At 42.1% G+C, this 25,297-nt stretch overlaps 1 protein-coding gene across 1 annotated transcript; it reads left to right on the plus strand.

The window, feature by feature from the left end:
* Positions 1–280: 280 nt before the first annotated feature.
* On the plus strand, positions 281–24,271 carry RIGI (RNA sensor RIG-I; the record flags this gene model as incomplete). Its single annotated transcript, XM_082013228.1, has 18 exons — positions 281–386; positions 518–649; positions 2,481–2,659; positions 3,810–3,960; positions 5,705–5,827; positions 6,645–6,758; positions 8,561–8,714; positions 9,590–9,848; positions 10,551–10,713; positions 10,852–10,953; positions 12,845–13,002; positions 13,294–13,429; positions 14,332–14,480; positions 15,671–15,761; positions 16,482–16,652; positions 18,232–18,383; positions 22,163–22,309; positions 23,972–24,271. The coding sequence occupies 18 exons, from the start codon at positions 281–283 to the stop codon at positions 24,269–24,271; spliced, it is 2,787 nt and encodes a 928-aa protein (XP_081869354.1).
* Positions 24,272–25,297: the final 1,026 nt, after the last annotated feature.

Raw genomic sequence — 25,297 nt, forward strand, 5'->3', positions numbered from 1 at the left:
TGCATACGCATGTGCTTATCCCTCTTCCCCCTCCTTGTTCTTTTTCTGTTGCCAAGGGCAGCAGCCAGCGGGAAGCAGCGCCATACCTCCCCAGGCCCCTCCTCCGGGGCCGTTTTCGCTTTCTATTCTCCCGCCGGCCTGAAGTTTCTCTTCCCGGCCCGCTCCCTGCCCGGGGGGGATCCTCTCGCCGCCCCGGCCGACTCCCGCGCTACTGTCGGGGCAAGGGTCGGTCTCCGCGCCCCACCGGCGGCGGCAGCGGAGGCGCGGAGGCGGCCGTGCCATGACGGCGGAGGAGAAGCGGAGCCTGCAGTGCTGCAGGCAGTACATCGAGAAGATCCTGAACCCCGTCTACATCCTGAGCAACATGTCAGAGTGGCTGTCCGACGGTGAGGCTGGCAGCTGCTTTCTTCCCCCGGCGATGCCTACTGCCGGCCTGGGCGGGGGGCTTTCACCCCCCTGCCGCTATCCCTGCCCTCCCCCTTCCCCTCACTCTTTGCCTGCTTCGGGTTTTTGCTAGAGGTGAAGGAGAGAGTCCGGAAGGAGGAGGAGAAGGGGGTGACGGCGGCCGCCGCGCTGTTTGTGGATGCCATCTTGCAGCTGGAGGCGGAGGGCTGGCTCCGGGGCTTCCTGGACGCGTTGGTTGCAGCAGGTGGGTTCCCAGTCGCAAGCGTGGTCTCCTCCGCTTCTGCCTTTCGCTGCCAGAGGCGTCCAGCCGGGCAGGCCAGCGCAGCGCGCCGGGGGGCGAAGCATCTCTCCCTTGCGTTTGGGATGCTCCTGCCATCGGGCCTTGCCCCGTCAGAGGGGCTGCGGTAGGAAAACGTAGGCTGGCGGAGGATGGAAATAAAGCTCTTCGAAGGCAACGGGGAAACGCCCGTCTGAGAAGCGGGTGGAACAGTTTCGATTGTGGAGGCAGTCACTGAAAGATAAAGGGATGGAGAATAAAGCCTCATTGACGGGGGACTTGTGTGTCGCAGAACGTTTAGAGAAGGAATGAGAGAGCCATTGTTCTCACCAAATATAATTAAAGGAAGCTAAATCCTCTGAAAGAGAATGCTAAATGGGTTTCAGGATGTGCGTGGGGGTCAGCTGGTAGCGTGGGATAATTTCCTTCAAGGACAGAGTCTTAAATTAGGAACTGATTTTTTAAAAATATTCAGAGGTCTTAAAAGTCTTATGTTTCAAGAAGTAAGTAGCCACTAATAATTTTAAAATGAGATGATTGTTCCTCAGTAGCTATGACTGATGTGTGAGGTCGTAATCCAATTTTCTTTCTAAAACGTGACAGAAGAGATTGTGAAGGTGTAGAATTACCAGGACTTGCCAGTTTTCCTCTATACATATAGGTACTGTCATAAATTCTTGCTGATGATTTGTTAGATATCTCAAACCCCAAAATCTCATGCCATAAGCCACTTCTGTTTTCATTTACTCACTGTTAGCTATGGAGAGTTACAGTATCTGAGTGAGCAGCTATTACAAAATTTCTTACCACTTGGATGTAGCCCACTCTCCCCTTAAAGCAAATACTAGATCCAGAGCAACTTTTTACAAGACTGTGGTAGTCTTAATCTCTGAATTGCAAAAATGTCTTCTTTGAACACGTTGATAGCATTGTTTGGTGTATCTTCAGCAGAAAACTGAAAATGTTAACCTGCTGACACCAAGTGCTATTCCAAGTACTTATTAACTGGGGCTGAGAATAGAATATATCAATACTCTCATATTTGGCAGGTGCAGAGATGGGTGATCATGAGATTAAAGACATAGTGGTGGTATATATCCACACTTCTCTCCTGCTTTTCCAAAAGAAGATAAAAAGTTAGGCAAATCCCTTCCGTTGGCCCACAGTTCCCCTGGGACCCTGACCTGCTTGCTACCATCTCTGGAGCCTACACAGCAAATCACGCAAGTCCTCTAAGTGTGGTTCCCTGCCACTGCCTGTTCCAGGACGGTAATTTCAGCTGTTTGCTGGCTGTCTAGGCTGCAGGGGTCTGGGCTGCTTTCAGTCAGGGACTGACTTGAATCCAATATGACAAGGATTTTTGAAGGAGGGTGGAGCCAAGGACGGGACTAAAAGGTAAATAAAAGGAAAAGGAACCGAAGCTGTTTGTGATCTGAGTAGTGTCCCGTGCTCTGGGAATTCCTGTGGAAGACTATCATGGCCTGCAGGGATGCAAGGATTGTATGGATCAAAGGAAGGGGGTTGTTACCATTGTTTGGGTGAGGTGAGCTGTGACATCCTGTAGCTCTTTTCTCTCTTTGCAAGTGTTACTGGTCTTTTAGCATAGGGTTTTTCATGTTATACATACAAGTGCTGTAGAGTTAAACAGACACTTATCTATAAAAATTGTTTGTGGTTCACCTTGATTTTTATCCATTGCAGGCCAAAGTAATTTTAATTACTTTGGCTGAGAAAGTGTTTCTACCTATTCTAGCTAGAGATTGAATTGGTAGTAACAATTTGTCTCTTTTTCTGAAAGGTTACACTGGACTGGCAGAAGCAATTGAAAACTGGGACTTTGGAAAACTGGAAAAACTGGATTTGCACAGACAGTTGTTGAAGCGGATAGAAGCAACCATGCTAGAAGTTGATCCAGTAGCACTCATGCCCTACATAAACACGTGCCTGATAGAAAGGGAGTGTGATGAGATCCTGCAGGTACGGCTAATGGCAAAATCCCGCTATTTGCCTAGTTTTGCAGCAGAGAAGTGCTGGCTGCCTTCCTTGCGGGATGAATTGGTGCCCATCTGCCAGCTGCTGAGTGAGGAGGATGGCCAGGCACGGTCCCCCGGGGAGGGACTTCACTTACTTTCTTCTGCTTAGAGAAGGCTTTGCTGTGCGGCTGCAGCTTCCCACAGCTGTGCTCTCTGCGCTCGTTCTTCACCCCTCCGGCTTGGTGGATAAGGTGGCACACGAAAGGGTTGCAGGCAGGGGAGCAGGATGGGGTGGCTTTGGCATTGACAGTGCTCAGCGGTATGTGTCTGTGGAGTGCAGCCTCCTGTGAAGAGACCTCAGGGGCTCTGGAAGGTGCCACATTACAGTGAAATGGGTGTCGTGCTATGCCTTTGAAACAGACCCCCTTCTGGGGTGTTCACACTGCATTAATGCTGCTAAAAATATACATGGAAATAGGCAAAGTGGCATTTAGTTGTTGCCTAAACTGATTCCTGCTTGTCATGGGATTTGACATAGTCTATTACCTTAGCTGTGGTAACCCCTAGAAACTTTGTGTGGCTCTTTGAGTTTTGTCAGCACCCAAAGGGATGGTCGTAGGGCGAAATGAAACTTTTGGTCTGAAGTCGTTAGCTAAATGCTGTGTCATAGATATTGACAACATTTTGTTGCCTTTGGATGTGAAGCTGTACTGGTACCCAGATCTAGCTCAGTGTCATTATCGATGGTGGATAACAAGTGGTATTACCAATCACTCAGCATTTACAACTGGTTGATAATAAATTATTGATGCTGCGTGAAGGAGTCTGTTTGGTGTTCTCGTTCACTGTGACTCCTGAGAAGGACTGTTTGCAACTATTTTATTTTTGAAGCAGTATTTTTGCAATGTTTCAGGCCTTGAGAATATTTAAGCAAATAGCCTTCCTGCTGATGGAGTCCAGCTAATTTTAGTGTATACCTAGACTGGCAGAATTGCAGCAGCAGTGGGTAAATGACTGAATTTTATTGGAAACCTTTTATTCTGTGAGAATATGCAAATTTTCAACTGACCATCAAAGAAAACAAAATATCAATCAAAGAATCGTGGTTTTGATCACTCAGAAGCTACAACAACGTCTGTTTGTTGTGTGTGCAGATTAGCGAACACAGAAGCAAAGCAGCCGGGATAACTAAACTCATTGAATGTCTCTGTCGATCAGACAAGGAAAACTGGCCAAAAAGCCTTCAGCTGGCACTAGATAACACAGGATATTATAACGCAAGTGAACTGTGGGATATGAGAGAAGGTAAACTGCAAATTGTTTTTATGATGCTCTTTTCCTATTCTTGTACCAGACAGTAATTTTTTTCAGGACAATAAGGCTAATTTAAAAGGATACCATCAGACTGCATTGCTCGTTGTTTGAAAGTAAGATCCTTTTTTTTTAAATTAAAATGTCTTTTACATAAAATTAAATATAGGTACTACCCTACAAACGGTCAGAAATTTTGAGTATTTTTCCTCCTGTGTGGCTATGAATGACAACTTTTTGTGGTAAACAGAATCAGAGGCTCTGAAGGTCCAAAACTAACAAAACATGTATCTTCTTCCCTCCCTTCTACTGCAATTCACCTTTTGCCGTCTTTTTGGTTGCGTGAGTTGTGACAGATGCAATGTTTTCTAATAAAATATGATTAGTAATTTGATATTCTAGACAGTGATACACTTCTGTGATCCACAGAGGAGATCATGTAATTTTTCTTTGAGAAATCAATAAGCAGCATTTACCAAGCGACCATATTCATTTTTTGTAAAAATGCTGAATTTCCCCTAAATTTTGTTATTTAATTTACCTTTTTCCACTTGAAAAATACCTATACTAGTACCCTGCAGCATGGGAGAATTTCAAGCGGAATACAGTATTTCACTACAAAATAATGAAGAAAGGCAGGTGATTTTAGATGACTGGATTGTATTTCTTTATATGTACATTTGCTTTCTCCCAAACCATAAGTGAGTACTTGAAATGTTTTTAATTAGCAAACTGGACAAACTACTTTTAAGTGGCTTCTTAAACATTATTTCTTATTTTGAAATGTTTTTGTTGCTGTAGTCAAATGTGTGTAGTTTCTTATCTGGCAATTTAATTATCATATTTATAAAAATTGTAGACGTAGTTAATAAATTTATAAATAATTCTATAAAAACATGTAGGAATAATACTTTTATGTAGATACTTATTTTATGTAGCTGATTGCTATATTATTTGTCTAACAGTTATATTTTATAAGTTAAAGATACCACTATCTTTTGGGGCAGCTTTTGATAATATCCAATTTAATAAAGCCACAGTCAGCCTCCTGAAGAAATGTTGTCCGTATTTGAAGCATTTTAATGCTAGCAGTTAAGAATAGTTGCTAGGAGCAGTTAATCGCAGATACTATGTGCTTTCTGGAGCTGGATTAGGGTGCAAATGTGCTGTTTCTCCCCCTCCAAAAGTAGTGCTTTGTGATCATGTGTGCAATGAGACTCTTGATGCAAAGCCCAGTGACAGTTCTTTGAGAAGGTAACAATTACAGGACCAAAGAAAATTTTAGCAAGCATCTTCAGAACCTCTCTTGATTATCATCTAAAATAAAGGGTGGAGATAGTCTTACAGTTTCTAGGCCCTTCCAAAAGGTGGTGGGAAAGGAAGAACAAAGTCTTGATTTTACGACGCTTCTTTGAACTCTTAAGTACTTTTCATACTTGTGGTTAATGTCCATGTTAAATCTGTAATCTTCTCATTCAACACAGAGGATATAACTTTCCTCCCAATCGATGATCTCCCTCTATTTTTAAGGGATAGATAAATGTGTGTTGAGTGTGTGGGTCTTCTAAACCCAAGACTCTCAGTGCTATCCATCTTACTTGAAAAGGAGCCTGGATGCAGTATCATTTTATGTAGTCTTTCCATGCTAGCAACCACCTCCTTCATCTTGTCATCCCAGCAAATACAACATTTTAAATTCAAAAGGATCAATAACATGTCTTTTTTTGTGATTGCACAGATAATGGCAAAGATGTTGATGGTGAAATGACAGGTGCCTCTGAGAACAGCTTTGAAACAGTGATGACATTTTCTGAAGAAGCAGAATGTGATAATCTCAGTGAAAATCTCTGTCCAGCTTCAGGTAAGATTTAGCAACTTAAACCAGTTTGTGGCTGGAATTCTCCCTTTCCTTAGACTCCTGAAGGATGCAGATACAATGTGCCACAAAGGAAGATACTGAAGAACTACTACAGATCTCTGATTTGATTTAGCTGTCTTCTGTTTTAATGTTTAAAGGATCTCATGCTGGGCATTGCACATGTTAGGGGTTGCCCCTCATTTACCACATTTCTAGTGCAAAATTATTCTGTCAGCACGTTATCAAAAAGGTCTCCAAACACAAGACTGTTGTTGATACGTCCCTCCTCTGATACAACTAATTCATGTGACCTGATATTAGCCAGTTTAGAGAGCTGAATGTGGCTGCTAAGGACCTGTGCGCTGGCTGTCATGTCTTGTATGGCAAATTTTGCTCCACCAGTCATTTCTAGTTCCTGTTCTGCAAGTGCAAACCCTCTGACAAGACTACAATTTGAAAAAGCATTAACTTTAAAAGTCTGGAGAACAGAAGGGTAAAAGGAATGCTGTGCATACATTTGGGGTGAAATAAGCCCTTGTGTTTTCTTTCTGAGTTGAAACAAGGCCAATTGGATGAGAGCTGTCAGCCAAGACCTTGAAATGAGTTCATTTTCGGAAGCACAGCCGAGCAGTGCCATCAAACGTACACAAAATTTTTGTCTGGTGTGTATGTCGTGTTAACAGCCTTGTCTGTCAGAGAATGCTCTCTGTAGACTGCAAGGATACTACCTTTATCATTTTAGATAGCAACTGTATGGGGCACAATGTATTTTATGACTTTTCATTGCAACACTCTTCACAAAAACATCATTCTCTCCTAGAAGGGGTCTGCTGGTCTTCACCTGTTTATGAACCAAAGAAGGCTCGGAGCTACCAGACTGAACTTATGCAGCCTGCCATCAATGGGAAAAACACGTTGATATGTGCCCCTACAGGTAAGGAAACGCATGTTTCTTAGAAAAATCCTCTTGGTGAAGAAGGCTATGAAGAATGGGGAAGGGTAAAGGTTGAGTCAAATTTTCCCAGCTGTTTATTTAAAAGCAGTCTTCCTTGCAGGAGTAGATCCAGATTTAACCTCAAATTAATGACCAAGGACAGCACAGAGACTGAGCAAGACAGATGTGTCTCTTTGCACTTCAGTGCTTATATTCAGATTTCCATCTTCTGACCTCTGTTTTCTCACTCCCCAGTGTGAATTTTTGAGTACAATCACTCACGGATCTCTGCAGATCTTTAAGAAATTTGGCTTACAAGTTGAAGGAAAAAAAGGATGAGTCGCCTTGAGACTCCTCTGTCTTCTGTACTGCAATGCCTACAACATCAAAACAGCACAGGGAACTTTTGCAGTAGCTTGGAAGTGCAAGAAGAAGACGATTGAAGTTCAGCAGCAAAAGAGAGATCAATCAGCTCTTTCTCTCCACCCCTGTTTTCCGTGTTGCTAGCCTGTTTCCCCCCTGGGCCCTGGAGAGGCATGTGGGTTGGCAGAGGCAGGGACACAGAAGAGCTCTGGGTGGCCTGCACAGTGAGCCTGAGTGCGGAAGGAAAAGAAATGTGAGAGGAGCAAGGCTGCATGGGGAAGGATGGAAGCTGAAAGTGCCTGGTGCCTATACCATGGTTTGATTTGATGTGGGAGCACACTGTAAGAGCATAGAATCGTAGAATCACAGAATATCTCAAGTTGGAAGGGACCCATAAGGATCAGCAAGTCCAACTCCCCATCTTGATCTAAATCTTTATCTAAAAATTGCCAATACTGGATATACTGCCAGGTGGCTTTGTATGCACCTGTCAATGTCTCGATCACTGTTCTCATTTCTTCTTATGCTATCTGGGATGTCATCCTCCCCGTTTTAAATGTTCCAGTTCCTTTTTTCCTTACTTAGAGTCATGTAATTCTGTTGGTAATCCCTATTTTAGAATACTTATTTATTCTCCAATCTAAGTTGCCATAATCTCTTCAACACAAAATTATCTTGTAAAATTGTCAGTGTGCTTGTTTTATAAAGATGCTACACGCATTTATTTTCCTTGCAAAGAATATGTAATAAAAAAATTGAATAATATTTATTTTTTTTAGAAGTCCAAGCTGGGTCTATCAGGAAAAAACAAGCAGCAAGCAACACTGCCCCATGACATTCCTGTTGTTTCTGTTGTCTAAAGGGAGAATTTTTCTGTGGATCTTGTTTGTAACTTCAAAATGGGTACATTCAACTGATGGCAAAATATAATTACTGTCCTTAAGATAATTTATCACCTAACTACATTTGTGACATCAGCCATTATGAGGTCTAATGCATGTAATTGGCAAATGTGTTTGTATCTCATATTGCTGCTGACAGCTTTTCAGCCCAGATGAACACTGTTTGCCAAGAGCTATTACTACTTTGCGGAGGTAGTCATATTACAGTGATGGTATAGAGTAATAATTCACTATGTTTTTTTAATGCTTGAAATAGTCTCAGTGATTTCAAAGAACTCAAGTAAAACTACAAATGGATTTGCCTTCCCAGTGAGTGCCACGTGGTCTTTATAGACTGAGATGGTGAGAGAGAAAGGGATTATTACCCACCTGAATAAGCAGCAAGCATGTGTTCAAATCTGTCCCCAGAGAGTCTGGAAGTGTTACAGCCCCTTTGCCAGTTCCTCGTTGTTACAGGGCATCCAGATGAGACAGGCTCCTGCTTACAAACTTGCTCGTTCATACTAGTGCTTTACCTTTCATGTTCTGTGTTTAAAGGATCTGGAAAAACTTTCGTGGCACTTCTGATCTGTGAACACCATTTCCAAAACATGCCCGCAGGACGGAAGGCGAAAGTTGTCTTTCTTGCAACTAAGGTGCCAGTGTACGAACAACAGAAAACTGTATTCAAGCAGCATTTTGAAAGAAGTGGGTAAGTGTAATTCTGCCTGGTGGCTTCCTCCACAGAAAATAAACAGCCCTCTAGGTCAGCTGTGGCTAGGGCAAAATGTTACTGGTGACAAGAGTGTTTGGCGTTAACATAAGGATGATTCCTAGTGGTAAGAACGGCATGGGTCCACCATGGTGGACTTTGGAGAGTCTAAAGTCTGGAGAGTTTAAGCGCTGGTTATGCACCATCTGTGGAAATGGCCAAAGTGTGCCTGTGCTTGCCTCTGGAAAAGGGTGAAGTGTGTTCTCTCTTGAGACTCCTTTCAGCCCTGTTTCCAAAGATGAGGCAGTGTCAGGCAGTGGGATTCCTCTTGCTGTTCTCAAGTGGCAGTCTCTTTTCCAAATGGAAGGACCCAAACTTCTTTGGTTTTTCAACCTCTAGTCAGAAAATGATGGTCCGCCTTACAGGACTGAAAATTGCTTAGGGGAATAATGACAACCTGTAGCTTCTGATTTTGAAGGAACTGATTACTGACCATCCAAATATGAATCCTTATAGTTACGTGAAAATGAGGCTGCTGGACAGAAAAGAGTCCTGTGCTGCCAGATCTATACAGAAAAGGGATAAAGGGTAGGATCTCCAAATACAGCTTACATGTGAACTGACAGATGCAGCTTAAATGTACAAATCGCCACCCCTCAAATCTAATATATTCTAGTTAATGGGAGCTGAAAATCCAGTTGTTTACCCTCAGCGTTTTTTTCTCGGCTTCTGTGGGTCAAACTGCCAGCCCCAACAATTTGACATTTTGAACTTAGTCACTACCTTTCAGGCTTGCTGAAAAGTCCATCCTTCTAGCATTTTTGGCCCTGCAAGACTTCCTTTTTCATACCCTATCTTTTGTCTCTTCTTCCTAGATATTCTGTTCAAGGAATTAGTGGTGAAACAGTTGCAAATGTCGCTGTAGAAAAGGTTATACAGGACAGTGACATCATTGTGCTGACACCCCAGATTCTTGTGAATAGCATTGAAGAAGGGATCCTTAGCTCCCTCTCCATCTTCACTCTGATGATATTTGATGAGTGCCACAACACTACGGGCAACCACCCTTACAATGTGTTAATGACCAGATACCTGGAACAAAAATTTGGCTCCTCTGCAAACCCGCTGCCTCAGGTAAGGCCCAGCCTATCAGTGGTGGAAACATTAGAGAAAAGTATTTTGCAGTGCAGGCACAAAGTCTTGCCTTTTGTGTTAATCCACTTCAAACTCCCATTTAGCAATGGCTGCAAATGGAAACAGTAGTATCTGGAACACTTTTTCCCTCTTCTCGGACACCTCCAGGCTGTTTTCCCGTGTTACATCTTCCCTCCAGCTGCCAAGAAGGACTGATCAAGCATGACAGAGACCAGAGTACTTGAGAGCAAACAGAATTGCTGCGCTGGGAAGGAAGCATGTACCCCAGAACTTAGTAATCTCCTTGTCACCTCTCTGTTGCTGTCTTCTACAACAATAAAATGGGGCCACTGCCTCCACTGAGAGGAGGTTTTGGTCCAGCTGAGAAGACATCTCCTCTGAATGAATACAGAGGACCATTCTGGGGATGGATTTGCTGTTTCTGTGTATGATAAGCACTGGCAAATACAGCTGGTTATGGATTTAAGTTGGTGGCCAATTTATTTTCAGTTTGAATACTCTTAAGCTTGAGTGCCTTGGAGAGGGCAGGAATGGGGACAAGGTTTGTCTCTCAAGATTTAGTCCTTACACTCATGTTTACTTCAGCTGCCTGTTTTGTTTCCTTGTTTTTGAAGACAGTGACTGTTTTTTTTTTCTGTTTGTGACAAAGGAGCAACCACTGCTATTCATGTGTGTGCTCAGATTGTAGGTTTAACTGCTTCTGTTGGAGTTGGTAATGCCAAGAACATCAAGGAAACAATAGAGCACATCTGTAGCCTCTGCTCCTACCTTGACATACAGGCCATATCCACTGTCAGAGAGAACAAACAGGATCTGCAGAGATTCAGAAACAAGCCAGAAACACGTAAGCATGCTTCCTGTTTATTTTCCTGTGAGATGCAAAGCACTGTAATTAGGGCAGCTGTCCAGTTCTCCTTTGGTCAAGTGAAGTTAAAAGCTTAAAACTAAGCTGGAGCCACTGACTTCCATTTCTTGTCTCTAGATGTCAGATGGGTTAAAATGCGAGTTCAGAATCACTTTGCAGCCATAATCTCAGGTCTGATGTCCGAGACAGAGGTGTTGATGAGGAAGATTTACTCAGTAGGTAAGATACTGTAATATGCCTGTAACTGGGATTTAGTCTTTGATTACATCAGTGTGAATCCTCATGGCTACTAGCACAGTCACTCTTCTTCCACTTCCTTCCTCTTCCTTCCTTTTTACTTGCCTTTAACCAATATTTCCTAAATAAGAGATTACAAGTAGAAGAGTCAACTATTTTCCTGGTATATGTGATTAATTTGATAATTATAAATATTTTTGCTTGGATTTCAGGCTGTGTTTCCTGCAGCTAAAGATAGTGTGCTTTTGACCCTGTCAAATAATTTTGAATGTTTAAAGAATCTGAAATAAAATTACCAAAGTTCTTGCTTGCAAAATGCAGTGAGCTGGATGTCATTGATGAGAGATGCCTTTATGATTGTATTTAAGCGTTCTCCAAATCTGTCTCTGTTACGGAAAACAAGAAGGGTCTCAGTTATGGTGGTACTCTGAATGTTGTAATTTCATCTCGTATTTTCTCTGGCCTTTCTGAGTTGCAGAGTTATGTATTGTGGTGCCCTGGCCACCTTTTCTGGTCAGCATTTTGTCCTCTTTATACCTCTGGGTACCCCTATTTCCACTGTTTACCACATCATCATTATTTCCTGTTGAAAAGTATTTAAGGTAAATACTTAAGGTAATTTTGCAGAGGAGGATCTGTGGGACATGAACACCACTAGAGAAAGAATGTGGCTGCTTGAGGAAGGAAATCCTCGTCTGCAGGGGTTACCAAGCAGAGACCCATGGATGGCTATGCTCAGGATCAGCCTTGGTCTGTCCAGCTCTGAATTAAAGGATTTTGTCTGTGCTTAGACTGGCTTTTGCAAGCTGACTAAGGTGCCTTAAGCCTGTTTACTTCAGTCCTATACTTTCTGGATTTCCACACACCACCCTCCCTTCCCAGATATTGGAGAGTGAACTATATTCTGGGGCAGAAAGGGAGAATGAAAAGAAAACACCAAAACAAAAGACCCCCACCCAACCAAAAAAAACCCCAAGAAACCGCAACAAAGAACAAATACAGTGGGAATTTCAAACTGCATGGTAAATTACTCAAACACTTCTGTAGCTTATTTTTGCATCACAGTTACTCTTGCATGAATGCCATTGGCTCCCCTTCTGTGGACCCTCTGATTACTGAAGTTTGTGAAGCACTTGGAGTATGTATGTGACAAACAGGTTCTGCCTTAAGAACCGGCCCTTGGATAATATGCCTTTAAGTACCATGGACAGTTTAGCAAATGAATACTTAACCGTTGAGTAGCTGGTAGTTCAAGGAGCAATACACATTCACTGTCTTGAATACTATAGGCTTCTTACAGGATAAGTGAGCTCTCATTTTAGTGCTAAAGACTCTGTAGATGTGTGTTTGTACACAGATCCTCAGCTGAATTGTACTGGGTTAATTTTAGCTTAACATCTGAGTATACAGTGAAATATATGGAGTGAAGAAGACAGACCCAGCCTCTTCTCAGATGGTTCCCGGAGGCAGGACAAGAGGCAGTGGGCACAAACAGAAATAACTTAAACAACAGGAAGAACTTCTTAGCCTTCCTAAGTGTCTAAGTTCAGTTAGAACTTCTTAAGTGTCATCAAACACTGCAGCAGGTTGCCCAGAGAAGTTGTGGAGTCTCCGTCCTTGGAACTACCCAAAATCTATTTGGACATGATCCTGAGCAATGAGCTTTAGATGACCGTGCTTTAGGGAGAGAGTTTGACTAAGACCTCCACAGGTGCCTTCCAGCCTCAGTGGTTCTGTGATTACATCATAGAGCATTCTTCTGCACAGGCTTCTTAGACCTAACATTCATGGAAAATGTGTTCTCTTCTAACTAACTGTTCTGATTATTTGTTAGTCGAGATGAACCAATGTTTGTTTCTTCCTTCTTTACTAGATATTAGCTCTCAGATCAACAAGAATGATTTTGGAACACAGAAATATGAACACTGGATAGTTGCCACTCAGAAGAAATGCAAGCTGTTGCAACTGGCAGATAAGGAGAAGGAGAGCAGCATTTGTAGAGACCTTTTCATTTGCACTGAACACCTGCGGGTAAGTGTATATCCTCGTAGAGCCATCCTGTTCCTTCTGATAAAGGTAGGAGCTGGTTTTGAACTTAATCATTTTATTTGACACAGGATAAAGCATAGTGTGTAGGAATTGTGTCTTAAGATACTCACTAAGAACAGTGTAGTGCAGAGGAGATTTTGTAATGCTTGTGTTGTCATGCAAATGGAAGAAGAACACAAGTTGTAATACTTAATCTAGCTAAATAAAATTTGCATTCATCCCCTGTCCCACGGAAGATGAGGCTTAACTGTGTATGTCTCTCTTTCTGAGCAGAAATTCAATGATGCTCTCATCATCAGTGAAGATGCCCGCATTGAAGATGCTTTAGCCTACCTAACTGAATTTTTCACAAATGTGAAAAATGGACCATATACAGAGTTAGAGAAGCAACTGACAGCCAAATTTCAAGGTATATTTCACACAGTTCCTGTGACAATTGCAGGGGAGAATCGTAGGACTTATCGTAGGATGATCCAAGTGTTTTCTTCAGAGTAAGTGTGGTTGTTTTTCCAGAAACTGCACTTTTCATAAGACCTAGTGTTCCGTGTGGGTGCAAATGTAGTGTCAGGGTAGACAGGGGAGAACTTACTTTCTGGGACTTCAAGCTTCTAGTGAGGGAGCTAAGGAAGTAGTAGTAATTGTATCTAGATGCCGTAGTTGGTTCTTACATGCCTGATTTGGAGATAAGTCAGCGGTGTCCTTAAGGACATACCTTGTGTGCCCCACAAGCACGAGGACGGTCTACAATCATGGGTGCTGGCAGCATACACTGCTCAGTGCACTGCCTAGCCTCCTCCTGCCCAGTGCTCCTGGACGAATCCCAAACTTCTGGGAAGAAGCAGGTGGCCCTTGTAACCTTCTGATTAAAAGTCAGAGGTTGCACTGTTCTCTAACATCTGATTTAATAGCAGTGTGCTGTAAACCAGCCTGTGATCTGGTGTGTTGCAGTGCTGACTGCTTTTAAGTTACTGGGCTGTCTTCCCTCTAGTGTCAGTTGTCTCCTAAGAAGAAATAGCACCGCTCTTTGCAAGAACTGGGTTTATTTTGTTGGTGTGTGTTGATGCACAGTATGTCACAGAGGTTCTCCCGTCCATTTGTTACAATATGTGAGAGATTCAGAAATTTTTTATCCTGGGGTTTTTGTTGCATTTATCTAATAGTTTTCACTGCTTGCATATGAAGGAGTAGTGTAGAAAATAAAAATAGATGCTAAAGAGAATGTGGGTAGCATTTGAAATTAAGTTTGGGTGAGAATTCTGTTTTCTGCATTAAAGAAAGTAAATTACTCAAGACACTGCTCTTTCCTTCCAGAGAAAGAACCGGAACTGGCTGCCCTTTCAAAAGATGAATCAAATGAGAACCCCAAGCTGGAAGAGCTTGCATGCATCCTGGATGAAGCATACCGCTATAACCCAGAGACTCGCACTCTTCTCTTTGCTAAGACAAGAGCCTTAGTAGCTGTAAGACATTTCTTTTTAAAGCTCCTAAAAAGGGAAGTGAGAAAATATAATGCCTCATCTATTACCCTTCCCATTTTAATCTGGAAATAGGAAAATATGCATGGATTTGATCTTCCTAAGAAAATATTTATCTTTCTGTATCTACCTAAGCACTGATGCTCTGAGAGAGGATGAGGTGGTTTTTTATTTCTTTTTCTAAAAACTACAGTACAGACTTGGTGTCCTTCATCACTACTTCCTGCTCCATGTCATAGTTGATCATTAATCTGTCAGATTTTTACTTTAGGTCTGAAGTCAGTCTTAACAAAATGTGTTACAAAGTTTTTTGCTTTAATGTGGCAGTGTTATAAACCAGCAGCTCTGCTCTATTACTGACTGCACATCAGAAGGTATTTATAGGTTTCCCAGAGGATTCCGATGGGCCCAAAGGAGGTCTGTGCACTAGCCTGTGTTCTTGATCAAGAAAAAGGAGAGACTTTGTGGAGCAGATGTTCTCTGGATGCTTCTGATGCACTGGTCTATTTCAAACTTGGCTAGCTCTTAAACAATTACTGCAAGGTATCATACTCTCTGGCTACTGTAAACAGATTTATCTGCTGAGAGTCCCAACCCCCATTTTATCCTTGGGTATAGACATGCTGGATAAACTGCAAACCAGAAAAAAATTAAAGGCAGGCTAAAGTCCAAACGAACAACACCAAGTGTCTGCTGGCAATTTTCCATTATGAAAAATATAAAAGATGTAAAAGCCTATTGTGACTTGGCTGAATTTTGTTCTTATGTAAGAGCAGTTTGAAGGTGCTACTTCCACTGTAAAAGTGAAGTTTGTATATAGCAACTCATTTCCTTTGGATCTCAGAGGTGTAGTATTCAGTCATCTGTTGGTTTATAAGCAAAAAAGGCATACTTTTTAGCAGTGAAAGGCTGCTTACTCTCTATCCATCCTTTAAGTTGCAGGGATGGGAAAAGTAGAAATCACTTGTGGCGTGGTTGGATCTGGCATTATGGCTGTGACCCTTGCCTTCTCACCTATTAATAGATGTTCCCTCCTGATGCACAAGTACCACCTTTTTCCCTGATTTTGGTTCTCAGAAGTGTTAATGGTCTAGGCAAGCATGGGCAGGATCTACTTACCTATCCCAAACTAGCATTTCATCTGGACAGGGATCTAACTCCGATTTGCTTTCCAGGCTTTGAAGAACTGGATAGAAGCAAACCCTCTACTTAACTACATAAAGCCAGATGTGTTGATGGGTCGTGGAAGAAGAGATCAAAAAACAGGTACTCAGTTTTGCACTGAGGAATACCAGTTGCTAGATCTTTGGTGGCTACATTGCTAAAATTGTTCGATTTTTCCTGTGTTCATCTTCTGTGCTCTTAAACAGAGGAAGGTCATGCAAGTTAGCACTATGCTTTCTTCTGTATCTAGAAGACCTTTAACCAGTCTCCTTAATCAAGGAAATTCTAGCTTTTTCTGTCCAGAATCTTTGGTTAAAGCAGCAGTAATACTACAGGTGACCCTTTGCTGCAGGATTCTTTTGCTAGTTCAAAAGAAGTTTAGAAACTGTTCGCTATCATGGCTCCCTGTGATTACTTCTAGTGGTATTTTCCCTGTTCCTTTTACGGATCCCTCTCTTATTTTCTATTTTGTGGCACAAAGACATTTTAAGGTAGGATGGCAGCTACAGCCAAAATGAGTTATGCATAGCCTAAGAGTTAGCTTGGGCTTAAAATAACTAAGCTGTATGGCTCTCTAATAAAAATCAGCTAGGTGTTGTGTCTGAAATGGTGTTTCCCAGGATGACTATTCTTGTGGCACATCAACAGGAATTCCTGCTTAGTGAGTATAGCATGCAGCTAGCTGGATACGCAGACTTAAACTTACTTTTCTAGAGCAAAAGGACATACTCATTCCTAATCACTTAATTAAGACCAAATGCAGGTATCTTGCTCAAGAAACTCTTCAGTGTTTTTTCCTGACACAGATTTTTGGTACTGTAGGCATGACCCTCCCAATGCAGAAGGGTGTACTGGATGCATTCAAAATGAACAAAGAGAGCAGACTGCTAATTGCTACATCTGTTGCTGATGAAGGCATTGATATTTCTGAGTGCAACCTTGTTGTGCTCTATGAATACTCCGGTAATGTCACCAAAATGATCCAAGTCAGAGGTATGGAATTTCAGAGCTATTAATTTAAAAACCTGTTTTGGCCTAGAAATGGACATAAAGTGCTACTTTGGAAATCCTACAGTTATATGTGCATGTCTCAGCTGTTGTTCCTCTATGCCCCTGAGTGAAGTCAGACAAATGATGGCACCGAATATGACAAATTGACTCTCAGAACTGAGTCCTTGATGTTTTGTGACTTTTCTTTTGCTGTGCAAATTAGCCATGCTGCACAAGGTTACTAAACTGTTGAGGATTGATCCCTCAAGTGGATAATTATACATATAAGCAGCGGGGTTGGACTAGATGACCTTTAAAGGTCCCTTCCAACCTTAACTGTTCTATGATTCTATGATTCTAAGAACTGTAGTCAGAAATAGCGCAAGTTGTTCTGACTGTGACAATTTACAAAGGACCGCTGCAATGGAGTTTCATGTATTGCTTTGGCTTCTGAAGACCTTCCCCTGTCCGGTGGCTTATTCCACACAGCTACTCGTGGGTACCCAAGGCCTTCACATGTGCAGACCTCTAACTTTCAGACTTCAAGACAAAAAGAAAAAAGGAAACCTTGTTTCTGTCTTGACTTGTCTAAAGTCTGTCAAGACTTTGGTCTTGAATCTTGGTGATTTTACAGTATGGCCAGTAGAGGGAAATGAAGATCCACATTAAATACTGGTTTCTGTTTAACATTCCTAAATGTCATAAAATTGCCTACACCTTTCAAGGGTGCATCTGCAATGTTTTATGATATCACCTGAGTAGTTAACTTCATATCTCCATTGTACTTAGTCCTCTGCTTTCGGGGTTTGTGTCCTGTGATTTTCTTATTTTTGTCTTATAATGAAATACTTGGTCCAGAATTCACATTTATGGGTGAAACTATAGTGTTCATTTTTAACAAGCCATTAAAGATGCAACGAAAATAGGCTGTGTCAGTTTTAAACCACATAAAATCATGATTTTGGGGGAATGGGAGCTCAAAAGCAAATGTCAACATTTTTTCTAACTGGAATACTTCTAAACTATACTTCTAAACCCCTATAGTTTTTAGTTTGCCTGTGTCACAGCAGCAAAAAGCAGGCAGGCAGTAGGCATAGACAGGTCGAAAAGATGGCGCTTGCCGTTGTTGTCTCTCTTCTTGCCAGCACTGTATTTCCAGTTCCCCAGTTTTTTCATAATAAGATTTTTTTTTAACAGACACCAATTAGCAGGGCAGAAAACTAGTAAGCAAGACTAAGATGAACTTTTCTCCTCTGGCTTTTGTTTACATAAAAAGGCAGGAAGATGCTGTACAATAACTGAAGTGTCAAGCATGCCTGAGCTTAAGTGAGACAGGCCACAGAAGTAGGCAGTACAGCACCTGTCTCTGGGATTCCATGAGGATTCCTGGAAAGGGGCATCTTGTTCTGGTTTGTGATCAAAAAAGAAAGAGCTGAGAGAACGCTGTTTAGCAGCAGCAAAATCTGAATCTGAGCATGGGAAACAAAAGCAGCCACACATAAAGTCCTTAGTGCTGTTTTATGGCATAGCTGCAGCTTTTGTACATCTTTGTACTCAAGATGATAAATGTGTTGCTGTATAGGTCGTGGAAGGGCAAGAGGCAGCAAGTGCATCCTTGTGACAAGCAAAACAGAAGTGGTTGAGAATGAGAAACAGAACCGTTATAAGGAAGAAATGATGAATGAAGCTATTGAAAAGCTACAGAATTGGGATGAAACAATATTTGCAAGAAAGGTTTGTACTTCTGTGGAATTTTCATACTCAAATCTACAGGTGTAATCTGTATCAGCTTTCATCTGCCAGGGCTCTATCTAGCACCAAGTGATAACCTGAGGAAAGCGTTCACTGTATTTGGTTTCAGACTTAGGCTAGATCAGCAGAGAAGGCATAGTGTGTACTGCTAACTTACAGAACATCAACTGTACTGTAACTGTAAAAAACTTAGAAGTTGAGGTGGAATGTGTATAAACTTCTCAGCTTAGAAATAAAATACAAACTATTCTGTCCACTGGAAGAAAAATATTGCTGTGTCTGCTTGGGATAATGGACAGGGAGATGGGAAACTATGCAAATGCTAGTAATATATTCAGAAGCACTTTATCTTTGCTGCAGGCCAGTACAAGTGCTTTTTTAAAGTTGTTTGTTGTCATGCCAAGTGCTTGTTGATTTGAGAGCAGTGGTAAGATTTCAAGAAACTATTGTCTGGGACATTAATAGGGTGACATTTGGGTTTGCACATGCTCTTCTGCTGGTGCCTTCTTTTGTACTGCCTACAGTACCGTTCATCTTTGCTTCAAGCAATGTCTGACAGATGAACAAGCCTAGTAGAACACCTCAGCACACATTCAGTGCTTTACAATAACCCTGCTGTGTGCTGCACGCACGCTTACCAGAACAGAAAACATCACAAGGGTAGAAAGAAGAGTCAAGAACTTCTGGTGCTGAGGTGATACACAAGAGGTGTACACCTCTTGGTGATGGGGTACACCTGTTTCAAAGGGGGAGGAGTATCTTTGCACAGGAGTTAGCAGGGCTCATTGAAAGACCTTTAAACCAGATTTGAAGGGGGAAAGGGATAAAACCAGGCTCACTAGACGTAAGCCTGGAGGTGGCATGCCAATGTTTGAGGGATGGTGTGCTAGTGAGGTCTTTCGGTCTGCCATCACAGTGGAAGTAGGGGATGCAAATCCATGTGGCAGCAAAGACACAAAGGTTATTGATGTGCTTGAAAGCATGGTAACACCTGAGAATGGTCACGTAGGAATTAGGGCTTGTCCCCCAAAAAAGGTGGCAGGATCAATAGCCCAACTGAAGTGCATCTCCACCAGTGCAAGCAGCATGGGCAACAAACAGGAGGAGCTGGAAGCCATTATGCAGCTTGAAAACTAAGATATAGTTGCCATCACAGAAACATGGTGGGATGACTCACACAACTGGAGTGCTGCAATGGATGGCTAAAAGCTTTTCAGAAGGGATAGGCAAGGAAGGAGAGGGAGTGTTTTGACTGTCTAGAGCTTGATGATGGTGACGATAGGGTCGACTGTTTATGGATAAGAATCAGAGGAAAAGCCAACAAGGTAGATATCATGGTGGGAGTCTATTACAGAACACCCAACCAGGATGAAGAGGCAGACAAAATATTCCATAAGCAGCTGGGGGAAGTCTCATGATCGCCAGCCGTTGTTCTCCTGGGGGACTTCGACTTAGCAGATACCCGCTGGAAATACTATACAGCAGAAAGGAAACAGTCTTGGAGGTTCCTGGAGCATGTGGAAGATAAATTCCAGACACAGCTGGTGAGGGAGCCAACTAGGGAAGGCACCCTGCTGGACCTGTTGTTTGTGAACAGAGAAGGACTTGTGGGTGATGTGATGGTTGGAGGCCATCTTTGGCATAACAATCACAACATGATAGAGTTTTCAATTCTTGGAGAAGTAAGAAGGGGGGTCAGCAGAATTGCTACCATGGGCTACCAGAGGGCAGACTTTGGCTTGTTTAGGAGACTGGTTGACGGAGTCCGTGGGGAGACAGTCCTGAAGCGCAATGGTGTCCAAGAAGGCTGGACATTCTTCAGGAAGGAAATCTTAAAGGCACAGGAACAGGCTGTCCCTATGTGCTGAAAAACAAGCCAGCCAGGAGAGAAGAAGACTGCCTGGCTGAATGGAGAGCTTTGGCTGAAACTCAAAAAAAAGGACAGTTTATGATCTTTGGAAGAAGGGGCAGGCAACTCAGGAGGACTACAAAGATATCGAGAGGTTATGCAGGGTGAAAATCAAAAGGGGGGCTTTGGTCAAAGCCCAACTAGAACTTAAATCTGGCTACTGCCATAAAAGAAAATTAAAAATGTTTCTATAAATAAATTAGCAACAAAAGGAGGGCTAAGGAGAATCTCCATCCTTTATTGGATGCGGGGGGAAACATTGTGACAAAGGATGAAGAAAAGGCTGAGGTACTTAATGCTGCATTTGTCTCAGTCTTTAATAGTAAGACCTGTTGTTCTCCAGGTAGCCAGCTCCCCGAGCTGGAAGACAGAGACAGGAGGGAGCAGAATGAAGCCCCCATAATCCAAGGGGAAATGTTTAACGACCTGCTACACCACTTAGACAACCACAAGTCTATGGGCTGGATGGGATTCACCCAAGGGTACTGAGGGAGCTGGTGAAAGTGCTCACCAAGCTACTTTCAATCATTTATCAGCAGTCCTGGCTAACTGGGGAGGTCCCAGTTGACTGGAGGTTCGCAAATGTGACGCCCATCTACAAGAAGGGCCAGAAGGAGGATCTGGGGAATTACAGGACTGTCAGTCTGACCTCAGTGCTGGAGAAGGTTATGGAGCAGATCATCTTGATCATCACGTGGCATGTACAGGACAACCACATGATCAGGCCCAGTCAGCATGGGTTTATGAAAGGCAGGTGCTAGTTGAGTAACCTCATCTCCTTCTATGACAAGGTGACCTTCTTAGTGGATGAGGGAAAGGCTGTGGATATTGTCTGCCTAGACTTTAGTAAAGCCTTTGACACTGTCTCCCACAGCATTTTCCTGGAGAAACTGGCTGCTCATGGCTTGGACAGGTATACTCTTTGCTGGGTGAAAAACTGGCTGGATGGCCAGGCTTGAAGAGTTATGGTGAACGGATTTAAATCCAGTTGGTGACTGGTCACAAGTGGTGACCAGGGTTCCCCAGGGTTCAGTATTAGGGTCAGTTCTGTTCAATACCTTTCTCAATGATCTGGATGAGGGGATCGAGTTTGCAGATGACACCAAGTTGGGAGGGACTGTTGATCTGCTGGAAGGTAGGAGGGCTCTGCAGAGGGATCTGGACAGGCTGGATTGATGGGCTGAGGTCAGCTGTGTGTGGTTCAACAAGGCCAAGTGCCAGGTCCTACACTTCGGTCACAATAACCCCATGCAACGCTACAGGCTTGGGGAGGAGAGGCTGGAGAGCTGCCTGGCAGAAAAGGACCTGGGGGTGCTGGTTGACAGCCGGCTGAATATGAGCCGGCAGTGTGCCCAGGTGGCCAAGAAGGCCAACAGCATCCTGAGGGTGAGGTGGATGTCGGTCTCCTCTCCCAAGCAACTAGTGACAGGACAAGAGGAAACGGTCTGAAGTTGTGCCAGGGAGTTTTGGATCGGGTATTAGGAAAAATTTCTTCACCAAAAGGGTTGTCAAGCTCTGGAACAGGCTGCCCAGTGAAGTGGTTGAGTCACCATCACTGGAGGTTTTTAAAAGATGTGTAGATGTGGCATGTAGGGATATGGTTCCATGGTGGACTTGCCAGTATCAGGTGTGTGGTTGGACTTGATCTTAAAGGTCTTTTCCAACCTAAATGATTCTATGATTCATTCATGTTCTTTCTTCGGTATGAGTTCCTAGAACAAAGCATGGTTTGTTTGCTTTTAAGTAATAGGTTCCTAGATGTTACATATTCTAAGTCATGTTTAGACAAGACATTGGGGCTTTTCTTAATTTCATAATGATCTTGACTTTTATTTATTTATTAATTTTAAAGATACATGATCTGCAAATGAAGGAAAAGGTATTACGAGATTCCCGGAAGAAAGAAACAAGACCCAAGGTAGCGGAAGGGAAAAAAAATCTTCTGTGTGGAAAATGCAAAGCATATGCCTGCACTACAGATGACATCCGAGTTATAAAGGTATGTCTCTGTATGGAAACGTACATCCATGAACACCAGGGAAGTCAGCATTATTGAACTAACAAACAGCATTGTTTATCAGTGTGGAAAGTAGGCTATTTTGTGCAACCAGGAGCAGAAAAAAATCGAGTAAATCAGTAAACCACAGGAGCAGTCATAACTTCTGTAGCATGTTATGATGGTAGTTGATGATGTCCAAGGTGTGCAAATACGTGATATGACAGGAATCAGTTCAGTTTTCCTGAGCCCCCTTCTGTTACAAATTGATAAACTTTGTAGAAGACCATGTGATCTTTAATGACATACTTACTAGTGTAACTGCTGAATATTTACTTCCCCAATTAGCGTAAGATTGGAAGTCTTCCTGCAGTTGAGAGATTTCTTTCACCATTTTCTATTGACTGAAAATTACCTGAACAAAGTACTGAGATCAGCTCACTGTTCTGCTCCTTGGCTTATGGGCCAGTTTTCTGTTTTGATAGGCAATGGTTTTACAAGAGGAGCCTTTTAATTCTTCAATATTACTTTGTTTTACATCTTTAGGTAGTTCACATTGCTTCTCTGTATCTCATGGGGACATTTTTATTGTACTCTTTCGGAACTTGAAGAATTTCTCTGTAGGTCCAAGAAGTCAATACTCTACACATGGAAAGTGATAATCATGAAAGAACCTTTCTAGTTCTGAAATTTGTGCTGCTCTGAAAAGCGCAGTTATGATGTGATAAGCTGAGCGTTACAAAGTGCCTGCCTTCAGGCACTTCTGGTTTTAATCAAGAAAATCTTTTTTTTTGTTTTTACCAGAAGTTTTTGTGACACAGATGGAGTTCACTACTCCTCTGCACAGGGAAGGTCCACAGGCGAGGAGCTCAGCCTTGTGAAAGCCTAGTTACATTTCTTTGACAAATAACAAGTGATATCTAACACACAACTCTGTTACTCCATTTTGTGCTTCTGGCTTGTTACCTATACCTGTGCACAAAGATCTGAGAGTTCATAAAACTCTTCAAAAAGTGTTTTTGCTTAGTAGTCTGCAAATAACCCGTCAAAATATTTTCAACAATCCCTACAAACTGAGTTCTGTCATAGTTCAGCCTGTATATTTAATGGAAGTTGCATTTCCAGGAGGAACTAGCATTTTCAGACTCCAGCTCAAATTGTACATATGCTTTCAAATTAAGTTGTTAATTTTTTTAAATCTTCGATTACATATGTTACAAAAAACTGTTACTCCTTTACCTTGTTAGGGTTACTTTTTCTTCAACTCCAAAGTAATTGCATCACCCCTCATGGAAAGCTGGGGTCATACAGTTAAAATGAGTGCGAAGCAGGAGTCTCTCAAGTTGTCTTTTGTCCGGATGACTCTGTTAGTTTTATGTACAAGGCTCAAATACTGCAAGCATGGTTCTTAGAGAAGTTCAAATATGTATGAGCTGGTGACATACTAATTTTGATTTTGATAAGCCCAGGCCTGGGCCTTTCTAGTAGCTGATATTTAATGAATGGGCAAAAAAGAGCAATGAGCCAAGGGGGCTGGAAGGCGAACCTCCTGAAAGACAGGAAGCACTTCACCAGGGAAATTGTATTTGTGAGGGGAAGGGGAATGTCAGGAAAAAATAAGGAATGGTGTTCCTACTATTAAGCACTTCTGATGTGTTTTTTCAGGAATCTCATCACACTGTCCTAGAAGATGCGTTCAAGGAGCGTTATATAACAAAGCCTCACCAGAAACCAGTCCAGTTTGATTGTTTTCAGAAAAAAAGCAAGATGCATTGCCGAAACACTAATTGTCAGCATGACTGGGGAATCATAGTGAAGTACAAGACATTTGATAATCTACCAGTGATCAAAATCAAAAGCTTTGTTGTAGAGAATGTTGAAACTGGGACACAAATGGATTTGCAGAAATGGAAAAATATTGATTTTTGTTTGAAGAATTTTGATGCTGAAGAAACGTTCAGCTGAACTCAGCATTGTAGTGCACATATCACCTACTGCACTAAGCTGAAATAGTGGATGATCTATTTCCATGTATAAAAAAAATTCTTTCTCTTTATGCTGTCTGATATGCTAGCCCTTGGCTAGATTTAAAAAGGCTAGTATGGCCACTAAAAAAAAATTTGCTATCTAATGAAATGTTTCACTAGAAGTTTTAATATAAGCATGGACAAACATGTGCCTAAGCACCTAGATCTTAATTGTTGCTGCTATGAAAAAGTTGGTCTGAAAAAAACAAAATCAAGTTGAATAACTAAACATCTAATTTTAGGTGACAGACTACAACTTCATGCTTTTCTGTGTGAATTGGAATCTTCTTTATTACCAGTAACTTCTGGTTGGATTGTACCTCCATGCAGACAACATGGCTTATGCATACTGACACTTTAAACATTTCTTTAGCTACTGTTAAAGCTTGTTAAAAGTTACTTTGAATGCTCTAGGCATTTTGGTATATAGAAAATTAAGATAAAATGTCTGTAACTTTTGTGTAAGGAAAATATTGCATCTTTTAAATCCATCTTTAACAGAATGCTTCTGTAACAGTCTGAGAAAAGCAGTAGGGCTTCACCAAGCCCTCCTGGAGGAGGCAATTTCCAAATTAAAATGGTAGCACTGCTTTCTTCTATTACTGCATGTTTGTCAAGTTGCTGTTGAAGTTGCAAAATGGACACCTTTCTATGTGTTGCTTAACTGAACAAGCTCCAAGGGGGGCAACGCAGTGCCCTGTAAGATGCATGAAGGCTTAATTTAGATGGTGATTAGCATTTACCCTGATGCCCTGTCTCATGAATTGGCATCTGAAATCTCTCAAGACACAAATATTAATTCTGCAGATTTCCTGTCAGAGCTGATCTAGAATTGGACCAAAGTCTATGCATTAGTGTGTTTAAATCTCTCTTCCCCACCCAGATCCCAGACTTCTCTCAGGAAAACACAAACTGCTGCAGACATAGTTATGAAACTTTGTTAAACTTGTGCACTTTAAAGCTC

This window comes from Phaethon aethereus, assembly GCF_964289735.1.
Source record: "Phaethon aethereus genome assembly, chromosome: Z".
In the NCBI taxonomy this organism is placed as follows: Eukaryota; Metazoa; Chordata; class Aves; order Phaethontiformes; family Phaethontidae; genus Phaethon; species Phaethon aethereus.